General features: G+C 28.2%; 1 protein-coding gene across 1 annotated transcript; it reads right to left on the minus strand.

Annotated features, from left to right (window-relative positions):
* Positions 1 to 1,990: 1,990 nt before the first annotated feature.
* Positions 1,991 to 17,522, minus strand: LOC112599387 (plexin-A2). The gene is made up of 2 exons (XM_025346276.1): positions 16,734 to 17,522; positions 1,991 to 8,460 (listed from the first exon to the last, which is right to left on the minus strand). Exon 2 carries the CDS (start codon positions 8,443 to 8,445, stop codon positions 2,620 to 2,622), a length of 5,826 nt encoding a protein of 1,941 aa, XP_025202061.1. The 5' UTR covers positions 8,446 to 8,460; positions 16,734 to 17,522; the 3' UTR covers positions 1,991 to 2,619.
* Positions 17,523 to 17,570: the final 48 nt, after the last annotated feature.

A 17,570-nucleotide genomic window follows, 5' to 3' on the forward strand; every position in this document is an offset into this window, starting at 1 on the left:
GAAATAGAATTATGCAGCAAATGATTTTGATAAAATTAAAAATCTAATAAGTTTTAAATTAATTTTTGGAGAAAAATACTGAATCACCTACCCATAAATCATTAACATACAGACTATATAATGGTATAATTAACAAGGGATTGAAAGACTGCTATTGGATGGAGACGAACGGTTACTCTAATAATAATTAATTCAAAGCCGAATAATTTTGTTTTAAAATTTTTTTCATTTTTTTGTCGTTTATTTTTTCTCTCAAAGTCTTACAACAAATTCACCATAAACAATAATTCAAATTTTTATCACTCACATTTTTTATTAAATGTATTATATTCAATATCGCACATACAAATGGTTATAATAATAATAATATATAGTTTATTACTATTGATAGTTGATACACATTATTATGTATAGTATATTATTATTTTATGTGTGTATATATTATATTATTATTATATCGTCGCGGCGGTTCCGTTTCCGTTTCATCACATTCATTTTATAAATAAATAAAAAAAAATCATTACGTGTGCAATTATAATAATTTATTTACACACAATCACAAACAGTACACAAAAACACGCAGTACAAATAATATTATATATACATAATATAAATTATTGTTTTAATTAATATACTTATACGTATATTTATATATTATACACACACACATATATATATATAAATATATATGTGTTTACATACAAAATAATATATATACATACATAATATTGTATTATATGTTTATTATAATATATAATAATTACTTTTTATTTACATAATATTATTATTATAATTGGACAGGACAAAAGGGTAATTATTTAACAATATATTATACTCTTACGCTATAGGAACCTAAATTAAATTTAAAGGGCACAATAAATCAAATGCCGTAGATATAATATGTATAGATATATGATGGGGTAGTTGCATAGTCATTATTATAACTTTATTATCATGGTTCGGCGATTAATATTGGTAGCCTAATTTTTTTTTTTTTTTAATAATTAGTAATTACAATCGTTTAAAGTTATCCGTTCGTTAATCGAGTGGTAAATGTCACTCAGAAATCTTTAAAGAAGACAAGTAATTATTTTTAAGTTATTTGTAGTTATAGATTACTAATAGAAGGAATAACGAATTCATCGTTGATTCATTGTTGTCAAACAGAATTTTGAACTTTTTTTTATGATATACTTATGGAAGAAATTAACCGACTAAAATAATAAGTAAAAATATATAACGAGAATACAACCACCTCATTTTGATTATTTAAATTTAATACACAAAAAGGACCAATATCTTTACAGAAAAAAACCTAAAATTTACTTTTTTATGTTCATAACATTGTATAAATTTAAAATAAATTACAGTCATTTTCTCAAAAGGCGCTCACAAAATATTAACACGTTCTAACCACTGCATTTAGAATAATCTATTCTTTAGTGAGTTTTTTTTTAAATCAATATAAAATAAAAAAATAAAAATAAAATTATATGTTGAATCTATTGATAATCGTTAAAATATATTATGTGAATACAATTTTCTTGTATATTTATAAAAAGTACGCATGTATATTTTTTTCAGATAAAAGCTATAAAATGAATAAATTAAAATTTGAAAAAAAAAACAAAGCATAAAATTAAAATAAAGACTAGGTAATATAATACAAAATTACAATAAAAATTAATAACAAAATCAACAAAAATGTACACAACACATACCACAAATATACATTTTAATTGAAAAAAGAGATACATTAATTATCAACTTAATGTGCAAATAAAAATTTGTTACCATTAAAATAAAACTAATAATTATTGAGAAAATATACAGAAGTACAAAATATTTGATCATTAGGTACTTACAATTATAATCTAAAATAATATTATTATTTATTTTTTTTTTATCAATTATGAGGTAATACTGAATACAAAATTGGAATTATAACATTTGTTATATTTTTGGAATGGTATAAATATATATTTATATATAAGTATAAAAACACACTATTTTGGAGCAATATATTATAATATTCTGTTATTCGGTAATTTTTTATTTATGTGCATTAACTAGAGCGGTGCCAAAAGCAATGATCAAATGAAAAACAATAAATCATGAATACAAAAAAAAAAACTAAATTAAAATTAACTCAGTCTTATAGAATAGGTTGAAATATATTTGAATTAAAAGTACATATCGAGGGAAAAGAATGGTAGAAAATTTGGACGGATATATGAAAAAAAAAATTTGCTTAAATTTAAGATTGTTGAAAAGCAACCGAAAATGTAGGTTTTAATGTTTTATTTTTGGAGTAATTAGTATTGGTAACATCTCATTGGCAAGAACTAGGCAATAGATATGTTAATTTATTACTATACTTTTATGCATATTTATATTATGATTATCCTATCTATATAAATCGTCTTATTTCTACCATTTAATAATTTTGTTTAAACATTTTAATATTATTATTAATTAGTTTTTTGAATATTAAAAAAATCATCTTACATTCTACATACCACAATGTATAAAATCGCTAAAAATTAGCGAACTCCATTGAACCACTCATACTCGGTATTGAGCAATTATCTTAACCGTCTTTTGATTAATGGCCCCTAATTATTTCTCTACCATCATGAAGTTGTGCACTTGTTCCAATTTATACGCCAATCGTTGTTTTTGGGAAAATTCATCTTCTTCGAGTGTTACCATTAATTGTTCGTTATACTTGGCAGCATACATGTAGAGTTCATACAAAGCACAATTCGTATTAAATTCTGTCATGTGTATCCTTGATTCTTCAGCAAGCATGGCATTCATATCCTGGTCTGATATTGCTGGCATGATTTTAATGTCTGAATAGTAACGATCTACCCAGTCTTTGTACACCGGAATGTCCTTGGCATAAAGTAATTTTGAGCTTGGTGAATCTTTACCGAGTCTGTGATCTGAAGTCGAACATGAGTCCATGAATGTTTGAGCAACAACTGACAGACAAGAGTCAACTATGTTGGACTTGTGTATATCAAAAACAAAATTGGGATTTTTGATAAGATTCACCCAAAAACGTAAAGGAAGACTGTTGCTTTTCCACGTATGTACGACCTCGTGATCAGAAATACCATGCTGAAGTGCTTGATCATCAAGAAAATCAAACATATATTTAATAGCCAAAGGCAGAGCACTTCCTCTGTGCGCGGTACTGAAAATTGTTTCAAATAAATCGTCTACGAACTTTTGTAAAGTACCCTTGGTAGCTAGTAAACGCGTAAGATATATTTCTGATACCATTTTATTACCACGTTCGCCTTCTTTTTGGGCATCGTTATCATGATGTTTGACTAAATGCCAACATTTAAGACCTCCATCCTGATCATTGTTCAATGGCGATGTAGCCCTACTATATGGCGGGCTATCGTAGTTGAATTTCGTTAAATTTAAAGTTTCATATTTGTGTTTGTCCATGCGGTCCGAAAGTATTGATAAGTTGTATGTTGACATTTGTTTGACGGAAACCAAGTTTAGATAAGCACCATCTGGAACCATATAATGATGTAAAGTGTTTCGTTTTTTCCATTCACCTTCCACTTTTGTTGTTGAGTCTTCGTCATACAGAATTAAACGACCAGAAGTACCAGTTCTCCATTCAACGTCAAGTTCACACGTCCGGGGTCGTTGACTACAAGGCATTGCTCGATAAATAGTATCTAATGCTTTTTCTTTAACTTGTGAAATTGTATCACAATCTAATACTTTAACCGGTATATTTTCAGTGTTTGGGTCAAGTCCAGTGACGAAAGCGGTCTGTTGAGAAATCGAAACATATACAGTCATTGGAACAAAATCTATTGATTGTCTAATCAGTTTCTCTTCACTCAATGAATACCTTGCTTCAGAAGTAATTGCATCAACTGGTCCTTTATCGACTTGTTGTTTCATTGCTCTAAACAGTAAATACAGAGGTTCTCCTGCACATTCCCTTAAAAACTTATACAATAGAAAAGTAAACCATGATGATAACATTTTTTCTGCAACACTTTCTGTACGTCTCAAAAGCAACTTTGGATGGCTATTACCTTCCATGCATTTTTCAATCAGCTCTGCAAGTAAAGTCTTTAATATATCTGTACAGTATTCCATTTTGCTTTGCAACGACACCATAATCAAAGAAGCTACATTTACTCTATCTCTCATTGAAAAATAACGATTACTCTCCAAAGTTCTTATAAATAATAATAAAAATGTCTTGTTTAATATTAATTGACCGAATAAACGGATACCTTTTTCTTTTCGGATTAATTCTGGTTTTTCTCGTTGAAGCACTCCGTGGTCTTCCATATTCGGGAACAAAATTTTCATTGAATATGTACGATAATCTAAAAATGGAATACCACCAGAAGTAAGATCGCCAGCTATATCTGTTATTTCTGTTTGAAGTTCAGCAAATGCCTCTTTACATTCAGCCGCTACACGTAGTTCTAATATGTCCATCTGTTCTTGCATATTTTTTAAGACACGACTACTTTCAGTTGATTTGCGACGATATGCGATCAAGAAAGCGATGAAAATAATAACAATAATAGCCATACCAATAATGCCCCCAAAGAGAGCAGGATTCGTTAATGGACTATTAACTTCAGATTGAGCATAGCTGAGTTTTCCTATGTTAAACTTCAGACTTGACCCAACTGTTACAATTACATCTGGAAGTTCTTGAGAGCTAGATAACCGAAAATCATCAGATACTGCTAATGGTTGAATAGGCGGTGGTTTACAGGTGAGTTGATTTCGAGACAAAGAAGTCACGTTACAGTAACTTGTCCCAATTTGCACTGTAACGTCAGTTTCTTGGCAAGCTCGATCCAAGTAATGGCCATTTATAGTTAAATAATCACTCTTATAATATTTTATGTTTTCCCCTTGAACATCTTCAAATTTCGTGTAATTTGGATCTGGGTAAAGTAAGAATTTAGAAAATCCTGTTTTCGATGATATATTTTGAACGCTTGTAACATTGTCCATTTCAAATCCATAATCCAATTCTATTGGTGGGTTAGAAGAATTAGCTTGAATTCGTTGAAGTGGTGTAACTTTAGGCGACTCGCATATTAAGTTAGAATTGCTTTGTACAAAACAATCTCCAAAATATGTATTATTCATATAATAAACATATAAACGGGGAGTTTGAACAAATGCGAAATTTTTACCATTCACTGAAACTTTTATACCACCAGATACAATGCCTTTAGGAACTTTTACTTGACTGGGAGAACCTGATTCGACAGATTCAACACTAGGATCATCAGTGTATTCATATGTTTGTCGATCAAAATTTCTTTCAGACTTATCGAATAACATTTTTATTTTTCCAACCCTTTGAGAATCAGAAGCACTTGTAATACAAGTAGTTTCAGAAAATGTACTATTGACGACAATACACGGTAAAGTATTTTCGAAGAACACTTGGATATTACTTCCAGCATTCATGAACTTTCCCACTATTTTAAGAGTTGTTCCACCAGATTTTGGGCCATAACCAGGATAAAAACTATTTATAATGGGATCGACAAAATGATAATTTGTTTTAGATTCACCTCTGAATCCTTCGACTTGAACCACAATTGGACCTTCCCTTATATCTTCATTGCCGGGTCCATCAACTCTACATACTATTTTTCTGGTAGTTTCATACAGATGGGCGTATGGAGCACACCGTAATCCAGCCACAGTAACACCACTATAAATATCATTAAAACTTTTTCCTAAATTTTTTCCAATAATTGTAATATTTGTGTGACCTTCCCACGGACCAGCAAGTGGCCAAAAAGATGTAATTTGAAGATTTGGACATGTTTTGTTTCGATTGAGCCACGTAACAATTGCCCTGTCGCATTGATCTATAACCTCACAACTATTAGTAGCTTGACACCATCCACATTTATACTTTTCAGGTAATGCTAAACACATACCACAGTCATCAGCCATATCACTACATCTATAAATGACAACATGAATGTCATGTGGATTATCCAATGGTTTAGATCCACCCCAGATCACAGCAAAAGTCGCCGTGATATTAGAAAAATGTGAATTATAACTAAACTCCATCGTTTCACAATATATAGTGTCTGCTACTAATGCCGCATTTACACTCGAAACACGGCCTTCTATATTAAATTGGCATACAAAACGTGTTTGAGCAATAAATTGACCAATTATGTGTACCTTTACTCGGATTGGTTTTTTAATACCAGAAGGTACCAAGATTTCAGTACTTCCTGTATCAGATCCATTAATTGTCGGGCAAAATGATGGTCCACTTCGGAAACTTGGACCAACACGATTTACACCGGTAACTAAAATATCATTTCTACAATTTTCTGCCGTATCATGCGTACATCTATGAGCTTCAGCACACCAATCACATGGAAATGAAGAATTAACACATTGTGTACATGATGTGTAAGTACTGCAATCAAAAAATGTGAAATTAGTGGCTACAAAGTTTGGTCCCTTGGCTGTTTTGACAGACAATTTTGTAGTGAAATGATGTTGGTTTGCTGGTATAAATGGTAATAAATCAGTTTGTGGTGTTGTACAATTGACGCCTAATGATTTTCTAGTAGCGTCTGTGACCAACACTTTATCAAATACTGAAAATGCACAGTAAAATGGCCCTTCAAGCAATGGCAAATTATCGATAACTAATTCCAATGTTCGCGCTGTTGTCTTTTGAAGTTGACTTGGTGTAACAGAAGCTATTGTCGTGCACTTACCACTTTTGTATGGTATCCAATATAATGGATCATTTGCTGCATCTTCACAATTTGAGCGTAAACTACATTTATTCTCTAATGAACACCACCCACAATATGGGTCCTTTGCAGCCAAGCAATCTAAACATGATGAATACATATGACATTCTTGAACTTTAATCATAGAAACTCTGTTTCTAGTCATCGCATAAAGATGCATTTGTTGAGGATCAACTATTAAATCTTGATTAATTGGAGAGTTCTCTTGAATGACTATATCTCCATATTCAATAGCTTTTACAGAACTTTCAACTACAATTTTTTTGACATGGCCATTATTTGTCCCAACAAAAACAACCGTAAAGTCACCAGTAGAAGTTGCAGTTACTGCTGTGAGGCGAGTATTGAACGTTAAAACTGGAATAGCAGTCATAGGTGAATCGCCTCCTAAAGGAGTATTCACATCCATACCACAAAAATCTTCGGTAATTGTCTGAAGTTTGGTTCCAACGCATGCGTGACTTGGTGATATAAAGTCTAGACCTCGATTACCTTTACCACTGAAGCATGCATTAATGTTTTGTAAAAATTTTCTTCGTATTGCTTTTAGTGAATAAACGCATAATGCACTTTGGTCATTAGGTTTGTTTTTCAATTCACTTTCGCTTTGATTACTGCTTGAGAATACGGCAAATAAAACGTCATCTTGAGGCGTAATACCAAGATCTGTAGCCAAGTCTGAGCCAATTTTTCCCACATACCCAGCTTGTACTAAATTATATGATTGTTCTTTACTAGTACACTCCAGTGGAATTTCTGTATACGAATAATAACTTTTATCTTCATGGCATAATCTCACCATTTTAGATATGTATGGAGAAGGGGATGTTACACTACGCATTTGTGTTGTTAAAAAATAACTGAAAGTTTCAGAACTGAAACCATAAACATAATTAATGAGATATCGTTCACGGTTTAGAGTATTTACATATACTCGAGTACCAGAAATTACTCCAACGTGAGCAATGTTTAACATATTTTGACTATCTAAACTTCTAGAAGATATAGCCGGAACATCAGAACGATAAGGAGAGTTTCCGGTAAATGTAACTCCAATATACATCACTTGCGTCATAGGTGGATTTGGAGGCCCTGGTGCAATAAAAGCAATAGTAGATGCTTCCATGTTGTTCGCAACCACTGCTTCTTTAACTAATTGTACTGTATCAGATATGTTATTTAAATTTCGAACTGTACACATGCCTTGTGAAACTGATCCACAAGTGATTATTCTGGATGTAGTATAATCGATAACAAGTACTTTATTTACATTATCAGTTAAATTTTTAATAGTGGAGTTAGGACACATATTGGCCCCGCATTCAAAAGAATCCTCAATGGGGCCAGTAACCACTTGATTAGTTACATTGAGATCAGGTGTAAGTTGATATAGATGATTAATAGCACCCACAAATAAGCGCCCAGTGTTCTTGTCAATGACAAGGTTGTTGAACATTGGCGTCGAATCTTCATCTTTGAATATTTTTATTATATTGGAATGACTATAATGTATACTTAGACATGCCAAATAGAAAAGTGTTACCCACAGACGGTGGGTGATCTGCATTGTACGACGTCTGTTTTTTCCAGTACATGAGAATATGGAAGACATATGTTGATAGATGATCATATAAACAGTCTATTCCTAAAACAAAAATAAATAAATAATATTAGAACTAAAATTAACACTTTGCAAAAGTCGTTTTAAGACAGGGTTATTCATTTAAAAGTACACTCATTTCTTTTAAAAATTATTTTTTGATGAATTTTTTTTTAGTCTTTTTTTAACAGAATATTAAGATCTTAAGATTTTTAACATAAAAATCAAATTTAGAGCAAATATTTCAATAGTTAATTAGTTACACACATTAAAAATTTTAAATTTGTATAGCTCATAATAATTCCATGGTGGCAATCACTCAATACGCATACGTTTTTGTTTGCACTGACTATCATCAAAGTTATAAGTTGAAATATGTTTATTATTTTTCTATTAAATGTTATTTGTTAATAATATTAAACTATCACCTGATAAAACAAAATATTCACGACAAGCTTATCACGGTCGATTTTTATAAGGGGACGATCGATGGTGGCTTTTATAATTATAATTATAAATTGATACTACATATTAATTTTTAAACGCATTTACCCATTATCATTGTAAATATCGTCATACCTGACACCCGAATAGGTTCCGTTCCACACACTCAACAACACATCAAATACATAGACTTGTATACACTATATCGTATTTCCTCGAAAAAAAAATTGTTATTATCTACACTTCTTTGCTCCTTGATATTTCGCAGGCTTTTGACCAAAAGGTATGATGACCTACTTTTCAAACTTAAACATTCCGTTCGGATACTACATGCTTATTAGATCCTATCTATCAAAACATAATTTTCAAATTAAATATGTACTGTGCTCCAAAATATAACAGTCATTAATAATGGTATTCCTCAAGGTGAAATTTTATCTCATGTTCTTTATAATATTTTTTTCCTACTGACCAACAATACCCAACACATCAGCAGCCTATTTCGTTAATAAGGTGATAATAGAAATATCAATCCACTTATTTTTACAGCCAATCTACAAGAGCAATGTATTTCTGTGACCTTCAATCGTGGGATAATGCTAAAAAGTTAAATATAAATAAAATACAAACTTTTCAAGACATAACCATTGAGGGAATGAATTTTTCCTTTCAATTTATCTAACCATATATTACACCATGATCTAAAAATAAAAATAATAAACGAAGAAGCATACTAAACCTCCAATACCTCTATTTCAATAAGTACTTTGTAATTCTTTAAGACATTTGAAGCGTAATAGTATTGGAATTTTTTACTTACAACACTAATTTAAAAAAAATAAAATATATATACATAGCTCATAGAAATGAGCGAAGTAATGAAACAACATTTTGGGGGTACCCTTCTTTTCCTACCATTTCGTTTTCAAAAAACTTGAAATGCTTAACTAATTATCAACTCGTACTTGTTTAAAATACTGAAATTCTCAGAAAAATATTCTACTTCGTAATGTGAGACTAAAAATGTTTGCTGTCATTCAAAAATTATGTTTTGTTCAAACTGTTAACTTTAAATTATACAAAACAAATATTTAAAAATATGTTTATAATTTTAGAGAACATGAAGTTTTACTTTTTTAAAAATCACTCTTATATAATTAAATAGGTAAAATCATATTCTCATCAAAATTTATTTTTTATTTATTTATTTTTTTAATATATAGGGTACTAATAAGCATTGTGTTAATATTTAATAATAACAAATACTATAATTTTTATAATAATGTTGATAAATGTAAACAATTATTGATTGCTATAGGTATGCATACTACAGTTAAAAATAATAGAATATATATTTTTGGTCCACTTCAATTAGTTATACAATAAAATACTATGTAATAAACTAAGTACAACTGTACCACTTTACTTTCAATTCAACACTAAAATAATTATACTAACAATGTAGATTGTAGAATATTATATAATATTTGTAAGATTTTTAACAGATTCTTATTTCTTAACACAATAATACCCTGTGCATTAAATATATTAACTTGTTATATTTAAATGATAATACCTAATCTAAATAGTGCATAAAATATTAAGTTTAAATCAAAAATATGTATTCTCAACTAGAATTTATATACTTCAATCTCAGTTCTTAATTAACAATTCTGTTTTTCAAGATTATTTTTATTGGCAAATATTTTAAAATGAGTTTATACTATTTCACTTGAAACTAATAATTGAACAGTTTTTTTTTTTTTTGTAATATAGTTTGTTAAAAGACTATCTTACTTCTAGTACCTGCAAATGTAGTCACTTGTTTTTTTTTCAACATGTGTAACATAGCGTGATTAAATCTATGTAACGGGTTCTTACTACAATTTATACTAAAGCAGATTTACCAATTATCGAATTTTTACAAAAAAATATGAATTAGGTTCGAGCAGAATTTATTTTTATCTAGTTATTTACTTTAAAATAAGTTAGACTATATGAATTTGAAAAAAAGTATTATTTAGTACTTAATTTAAAATTAAAATATGAAAAAAAATCATTGCTCAAGCACAGTTAATATCCTTTAAAAATTCAATAATGAATTTTTTTCTAATATTAACTATAAGTCATAATATGTAGTAACTAGTAAGAATCTATTACATAATTTTACTATGTTAAGCATCTATAAAGATGAAAGTGCAACAAAAAATGCATATGTTTATAATATTAAATGTTTTTGTTTTGCTTTTCCACAATATTATAGTTTTTAAGTCAAAATTTTTCTTTGATATATAAAATATAGTACAAATATAAACCAGTACCAATAAAAAACTTAAAAATATTAGTTGTATTTAATTTACTTATTATATCTAATACATATATCTAAAACATATATATGACATAAACGTATGTATCACAAAAATATTATTTATATACTAAGTTATATTAAAATAAATATTATCAGTATACTGTCATCATATTTTATGTTTATCATCTGCAATTATGAATTACCTAATTAATTAATTTTTTTTAAATATTATTGAAAATAATTTGCCATATTATACATTTCAAACTATAACACAAGACCATAGACCATAAAATATATCATTGGTACCACAAAATAATTTTTTTTTTATGATTTAAAAATGCTGTAAGAATATTGTTTGATACAATATTAAATAGATACCTTACAAGGAAATATGTAGGTATAAAGTTTAAATTAAAACACAACAGGAGTATGACAGATGTAACTTTTACTTCCTGCATCATGAACTATTAAAGTAGATTCTTCAGAACTCATTATTTTATTATTTAGTTCTATGAGCACTAGACGAAAAATAAAAAAAACCATTCAATGATTATAATTTATAACAATAACTAAGTTACTATTTAATCTTAAAAATATAGATTTTAAAATATACTAATAAACAAAAGAAATAAATATAAGTATATTCATTACCAGGATTAATATGTTCTTAAACATACAATACAAAATTTTAATGAATCTAATATGATTTTTTTGGAAAGTATAGTACAAGTACTAAAATCAAATAAATTTAAAGTCAGTTACCTCTTCCAGTACCTATCACTATTAGGTTAATTTCTTGTTTTTTTTTTTTTTTTTTTTACGACTACATTTTATTGCTATAACTTGATACTACTGATTATACATAAGCTAAAAATATAACTATTCGTTATAATATATGTTAAATTTAAAAATTAACATCAGTCGTTATTATTACTATTTTTTTTTCTATTAGTAATTACCGACTGTCCTTTATTTTTATTAATCATTATTGATAGCTATCAAACACTTGTTGGTTATATGAACTCTAATATTGTAATGATATCATAATTTTTCAATCTTACGACTAATTTTCATGATTTAATAATATCCTTGGTTTACCAGTTTAGTAATTCTACCTATAAAATATTTTACTGTATATCAACCAATCAAAATAAAAATCTTATACATTATTCTTTAGATATTTCTACTATAAATTGTTTAACAGTAATTGTAGAAATTTAAATAATTTATTTAATAATAAATTCTAACGTGGCATAAAAAAATAATAATATTATTACAATATTTAGATCAAATCCACAATTAATTTAATGATATACATATATATTCAATCATAATTAACTGTATCTTTGCTATATTACTACATATGTTAATAATAAAAAAGAGAAATATGTTAATTAAATATATGTATATAAAATTAAACTATTACCAGAACTCAATAAATTTTTAATAAATATGGGTATCAATATTTTGTAAAATAATTAAATTTAAATTCAAATAAGTACCTTAAATATATTTTCACATTATAATATCCCTATTAGATAGGTATCTAATTATTAATTTTTTTTAAATACTTATTTAAATAAGAAAGTAGTTAATACCTTGCTCAAAAAAAAAAAAAAAAATCAATAATACGATTAACTTGATATTTTTCACAATTCTTTTGTTTATTACCATAGGATAACTATGTATATATATAATTAATTTGAAACAAAATAATTATATTGTCGATACATTATGATTGCACTCTTTACTTTTAAAATAGTACTAATTGGCCTGCGCCCTAATGAGATAAAGCTCAAAATTAAATCTTCTGAAATTGTATTTTAATTTTTATATTGGTATACTGTCAATTATGATTGTTAATTATTTATTATATTTTAGTTTTTAAATTGATTTTTACTATTTATATTGATACAATGATTTGGTCCTTGCGATATATGGAAATAATTTAAAGTAGGATAGTGTACATATACATATATCTATTTTTATATGGCCTAGTGGAATTTCAAAATGGCCTGCTTGAAACCTCGGACACCCGAAAAAAACCTGAAATAATCCTCATTAAATTTTCATTGTTAGAGGCTTTTGTACTTGGTCTAAAGTCACATTGTCTTTTAATACACATAAATATATTTCAGTTCATAAATTTATAACTCTTAAAGTTAATAATTACAAGGTGTCATTTATCCTAAGTAATAACGGTAGTATCGCTAGTCAAGTTAATAGCAATTAGGAGCCATCAACAAGAACTAGAAGAAAATATAAAGTCGTATAAAATACTTATCAAATCTTTTTGATAGTCTACTATTTTGTATGAAACAAGAAATTGGTATGAGAGGTCATTGTGAAGGTGAACTTTAAGTTTTAATAATAATATATTTATAAATAATTTACAACAAACTATAAGTAATTATTGTGTTATTTACCAAATTTAAATATGTTTTTTCTACTAAATAAATGCATAGCTAAAATCTGTGTTTACAATATAACAAACATATTTAATCTAATGTAAGATGAAAACTTTATTATTAATAATTAAATATTTGAGTAATAGTACCTATCAATACATTATATAGAACTGTGAGTACATATTTCATGAGACACTCAGATGCATAGGTATGTATTTGCACCACCAGAAAATCATTGAAATAAAATTTGTATACTTTTGATATTATTTTTAATTTTGTAACTAACTTTTTTTGTATAATACGTATATACATAAACAGCCAACAGGTACAAAATTGTAATTTTCGTGCATGTATTAGACCTTATTAATTAAATTATTATCCTTATCTATATTCTAAAATTGTGTAACCTCCATAGATAACTAGATTATTATTTATGGTAATCATATAATTCTGTAGTTAGCAAATAAATTATTACAAATAATTATAAATTTATTTATTATATAAAGAAATATATAGTTTATTAGGAAGGATTTTACTTAGGAAGTTGGATTATTGGTGTCGGAAATTATAGATTGAGAATATATGCCACTGTACCACCAGAAATTGAGTTCAATTTACGCCACTGTACTTCACTAAATTACCTACTCATTGTTTAATACCATACATTTTTGTAATTTTTTTTTCTAACATATATAATATAATATATGCAATTACCTACCAAATATATATTAATATACCTTATAAAAAAGTGAATTTTATGTTAATTTTTTTACAGTATCTACCTACTTACAATTTACAAGAAGAATTTATTTACTTAGTGTCTAATGTGTAAAAACATTCATTTTGAAACTATCTAGACTGTTAAATAAAATAAAGTGCATTAATAATAATCAATGAACAACATAAGGTGTTTAAAAAAGATTTTAATCATGACATGCACAGCATGCCAGCAATAATTTTACCCTAATAGAATTAAAGTACGTAAGTATTATCATTTTATATTGGTATATATCTATCATTATCATCAATTTCTTGAAAATGTTAAATAGCTAATAGTAAAATTTAATAAAAAGAATTTAATATTTCTAAACTAGATAGGTACCAAATACCTACCTACAATTAATTTTTTTATTATTTTAATTTAGCTACCTATAGTAAAAATAAAATAATAACTACCTAATTTGTGGGATTAAAATATTTTACTAGATATACTAATTAAGGTACCTACTAAAATGTGTTAAAAGAAATTCAGAAAAAATCAAAATTTTTAGAAAATTATAAACAAATTAATTACATACCTAACAAACAAAATATAAAGAACTATGTTTTGTAAAAAATAATATATTTATTCATTTTCAATTTTAAAACTATTACCATAATTATACCAAGTAAAATATGTATATTTACTCAGAGGTTTACAAATAACTCAATACAGGTATATACCTACCGAATAACAAATCTATTTAGAAGATATTAAGTTTATAAGAGTACACATGAAAAGTAGTGAAAATTTATAATAAGAAATCAAAATATGCTAAAGTACACTTTTAATAGTGTAGGATTCTAAGTATATGGCAAGAGAAATATGCTTTCTTAAGCAGTTTCAAACATTTTACACAGTAAGAAAAGTTTATTATATAGTTATGTATTACAAAGAAGTGTTAAGGTGAGTTATTAAGGGGATGTTAAATACAAATTTATTAATATTTATTTATTTTATTTATTCACATTACTAACACATAACATAGTAAAAATTTTACATTCAGAATAATCATTTCACATAGTTATTTTTAACATTAGACACACGCTTGATCTACAATCAAATTTATATGTAAGAATATTATACAAAGACCCATAAGGCATTATTTATATTTTAATTTTTAAACAAGTATTAAGCATTTTAAATTGTACAAAAAAAAAAAAAAAATTACAATTAAAACAAAATGCTCATAACGTGTTTTAAAATTAAAATACCAAAAAAGTCCTAGGATTATATTCTAGTCTTAAAATATAATAGGGTCAATTCACTCCAAAATTAAAGATAACAAAGTAAAATGGATTCTTCTAAAAGTAAAATTTGCTATGTTACACATTAGTAAAATAAAAATAACAAATGAAAATAAGATGCTCTCTTAATTCAAGATACATGGAGTAAATAAAAAACGTAAAAATTGTGTATAGTTTACCTATTAAATAACATTCCTACATAACATGTAATTGGGCTATTAAATAACGCAAAAGAACTTCCTTCTGATATAAGTGGAACATACTCATCAAAACAAATAAAAAACGACAAATCATAATAATATTAGTACCTATGATTCCAAAAGTAGTTATATAGAGTGCCTATCTGATATAAGATGATTAAAAGTATTTGAGTAATGATAGTTAGGTATTTAAATACTATTTTTTTTTAATTACCTTAAATAACATCTTTAAGTGTTGAATACAATTTTTATTCAATTCAAAACAATCCACAACTACCTACCTATTCATTTGTTTCAATTTAGTTTACAACAAATTATTTTTTTTTGTTATTGTAAAGTCAGAATAAGTTAATATTCAATTACTTACAACTACCTATAAATTATTGATTTCATTGATTAAAAATATGTTTGTCAAACAATAATGTAATGAAAATATTTTTAAGATTAGGCATTTAAGCGATTATTTTAATATCTATATAATGGATTTTACTGCGTTTTGGGTTACTATTGCTTATCATATTGTGTTTATTTTTTCACGTTATATAGTATTTGAGTAGATACCTCTACCTGATTATTTGCTCATAAAATACAACTTTAGTTTGATATTCAGAGTTTAAGTGTTATCTTTTAAAATTTTTATCAAATGAGTACCTAACTTAAAATAGTAGAAAAGGAATAGTTTTCAATAATATTTTCTATAACACTGCTAATTTCACAGATCGCAACCACCGCAGCCGCCACAACGCGGGCAACGCACCACTACGATGCGATTGTTTTCGCACGTCATGAGCGGTTTTTAAGACCTTTCTCTCGGCGGGGATTGTGGAAACTGCCGGCTGGGGCAGGAGCTTTACAAAAAAACATTCTCAAACTTAACATCCACCTACTTAACTGCTACTGCCTAAGAGCGAATTTACAATATTGACAATTGAATAACGGTGGTTCACGTACCTCAAGTCCGGAGAACGGCATGGCGAGTCTGTAGTATCAAGACATGACGGTCGAGTAATAGACACCGCGGAAAACGGACGGGCGGAGGTGAACACGGAGGACTTCTCTTCTCTTAATCTTTGACGATGGTCAGCGAATGACAACAGCGTCGGTTAACGGCGATTATCGTCTTTGCTAATAACGCCACTGCGTCCGGCAGCATCGCGTTCACGCGCACAAGAACGAACCGACGTAATAGACGACGGCAGCGACCCGTTCACGTTTGTTCAATGGACACCGGTGAACTGCTGCGGCTGTGGTGTATTCGAAACGACACGAAACGACGACGACGTCGTCATCTCACAACTTTCCCCAAGCAGCAGACCATATTGTATCACGACACGATGACACGAAAACACAACGGAATCGGTGAAAAAAAAAACAATACACGACACGCACGCGGACTATAAAACAAAAAATAAATAAATAAACATACACTACTATTATTAGTTATTACTATATCAACGCGGAATATTATTACTAATACTACTGCTGTACAAATGTAAACCAAAAACGATCTATCGGTGAAAAAATAATTATCATAAAAAAAATTGTTTTTGCTGTACCGCGGATCGCGCGGCGTGTGTGCGACAACAACAATATTATTGAATAGACTGAAGGAGTCGAATTACCGGAGGCGGATAACGCACACACACTGACGCACGCACAGGCACAGCACCGGCCGATTCACGAGCTAGCGCTAGCGCGCGCACACACACACACACACACACACGCGCGCGGGCAAACGTTACGGCGGTGGCGGCGTCCGGATTCTACGAACGAAAAAACACGGTCGCA

This window comes from Melanaphis sacchari, unplaced genomic scaffold (genome assembly GCF_002803265.2).
Source record: "Melanaphis sacchari strain LSU unplaced genomic scaffold, SCAv2.0 Contig50_pilon_pilon, whole genome shotgun sequence".
In the NCBI taxonomy this organism is placed as follows: Eukaryota; Metazoa; Arthropoda; class Insecta; order Hemiptera; family Aphididae; genus Melanaphis; species Melanaphis sacchari.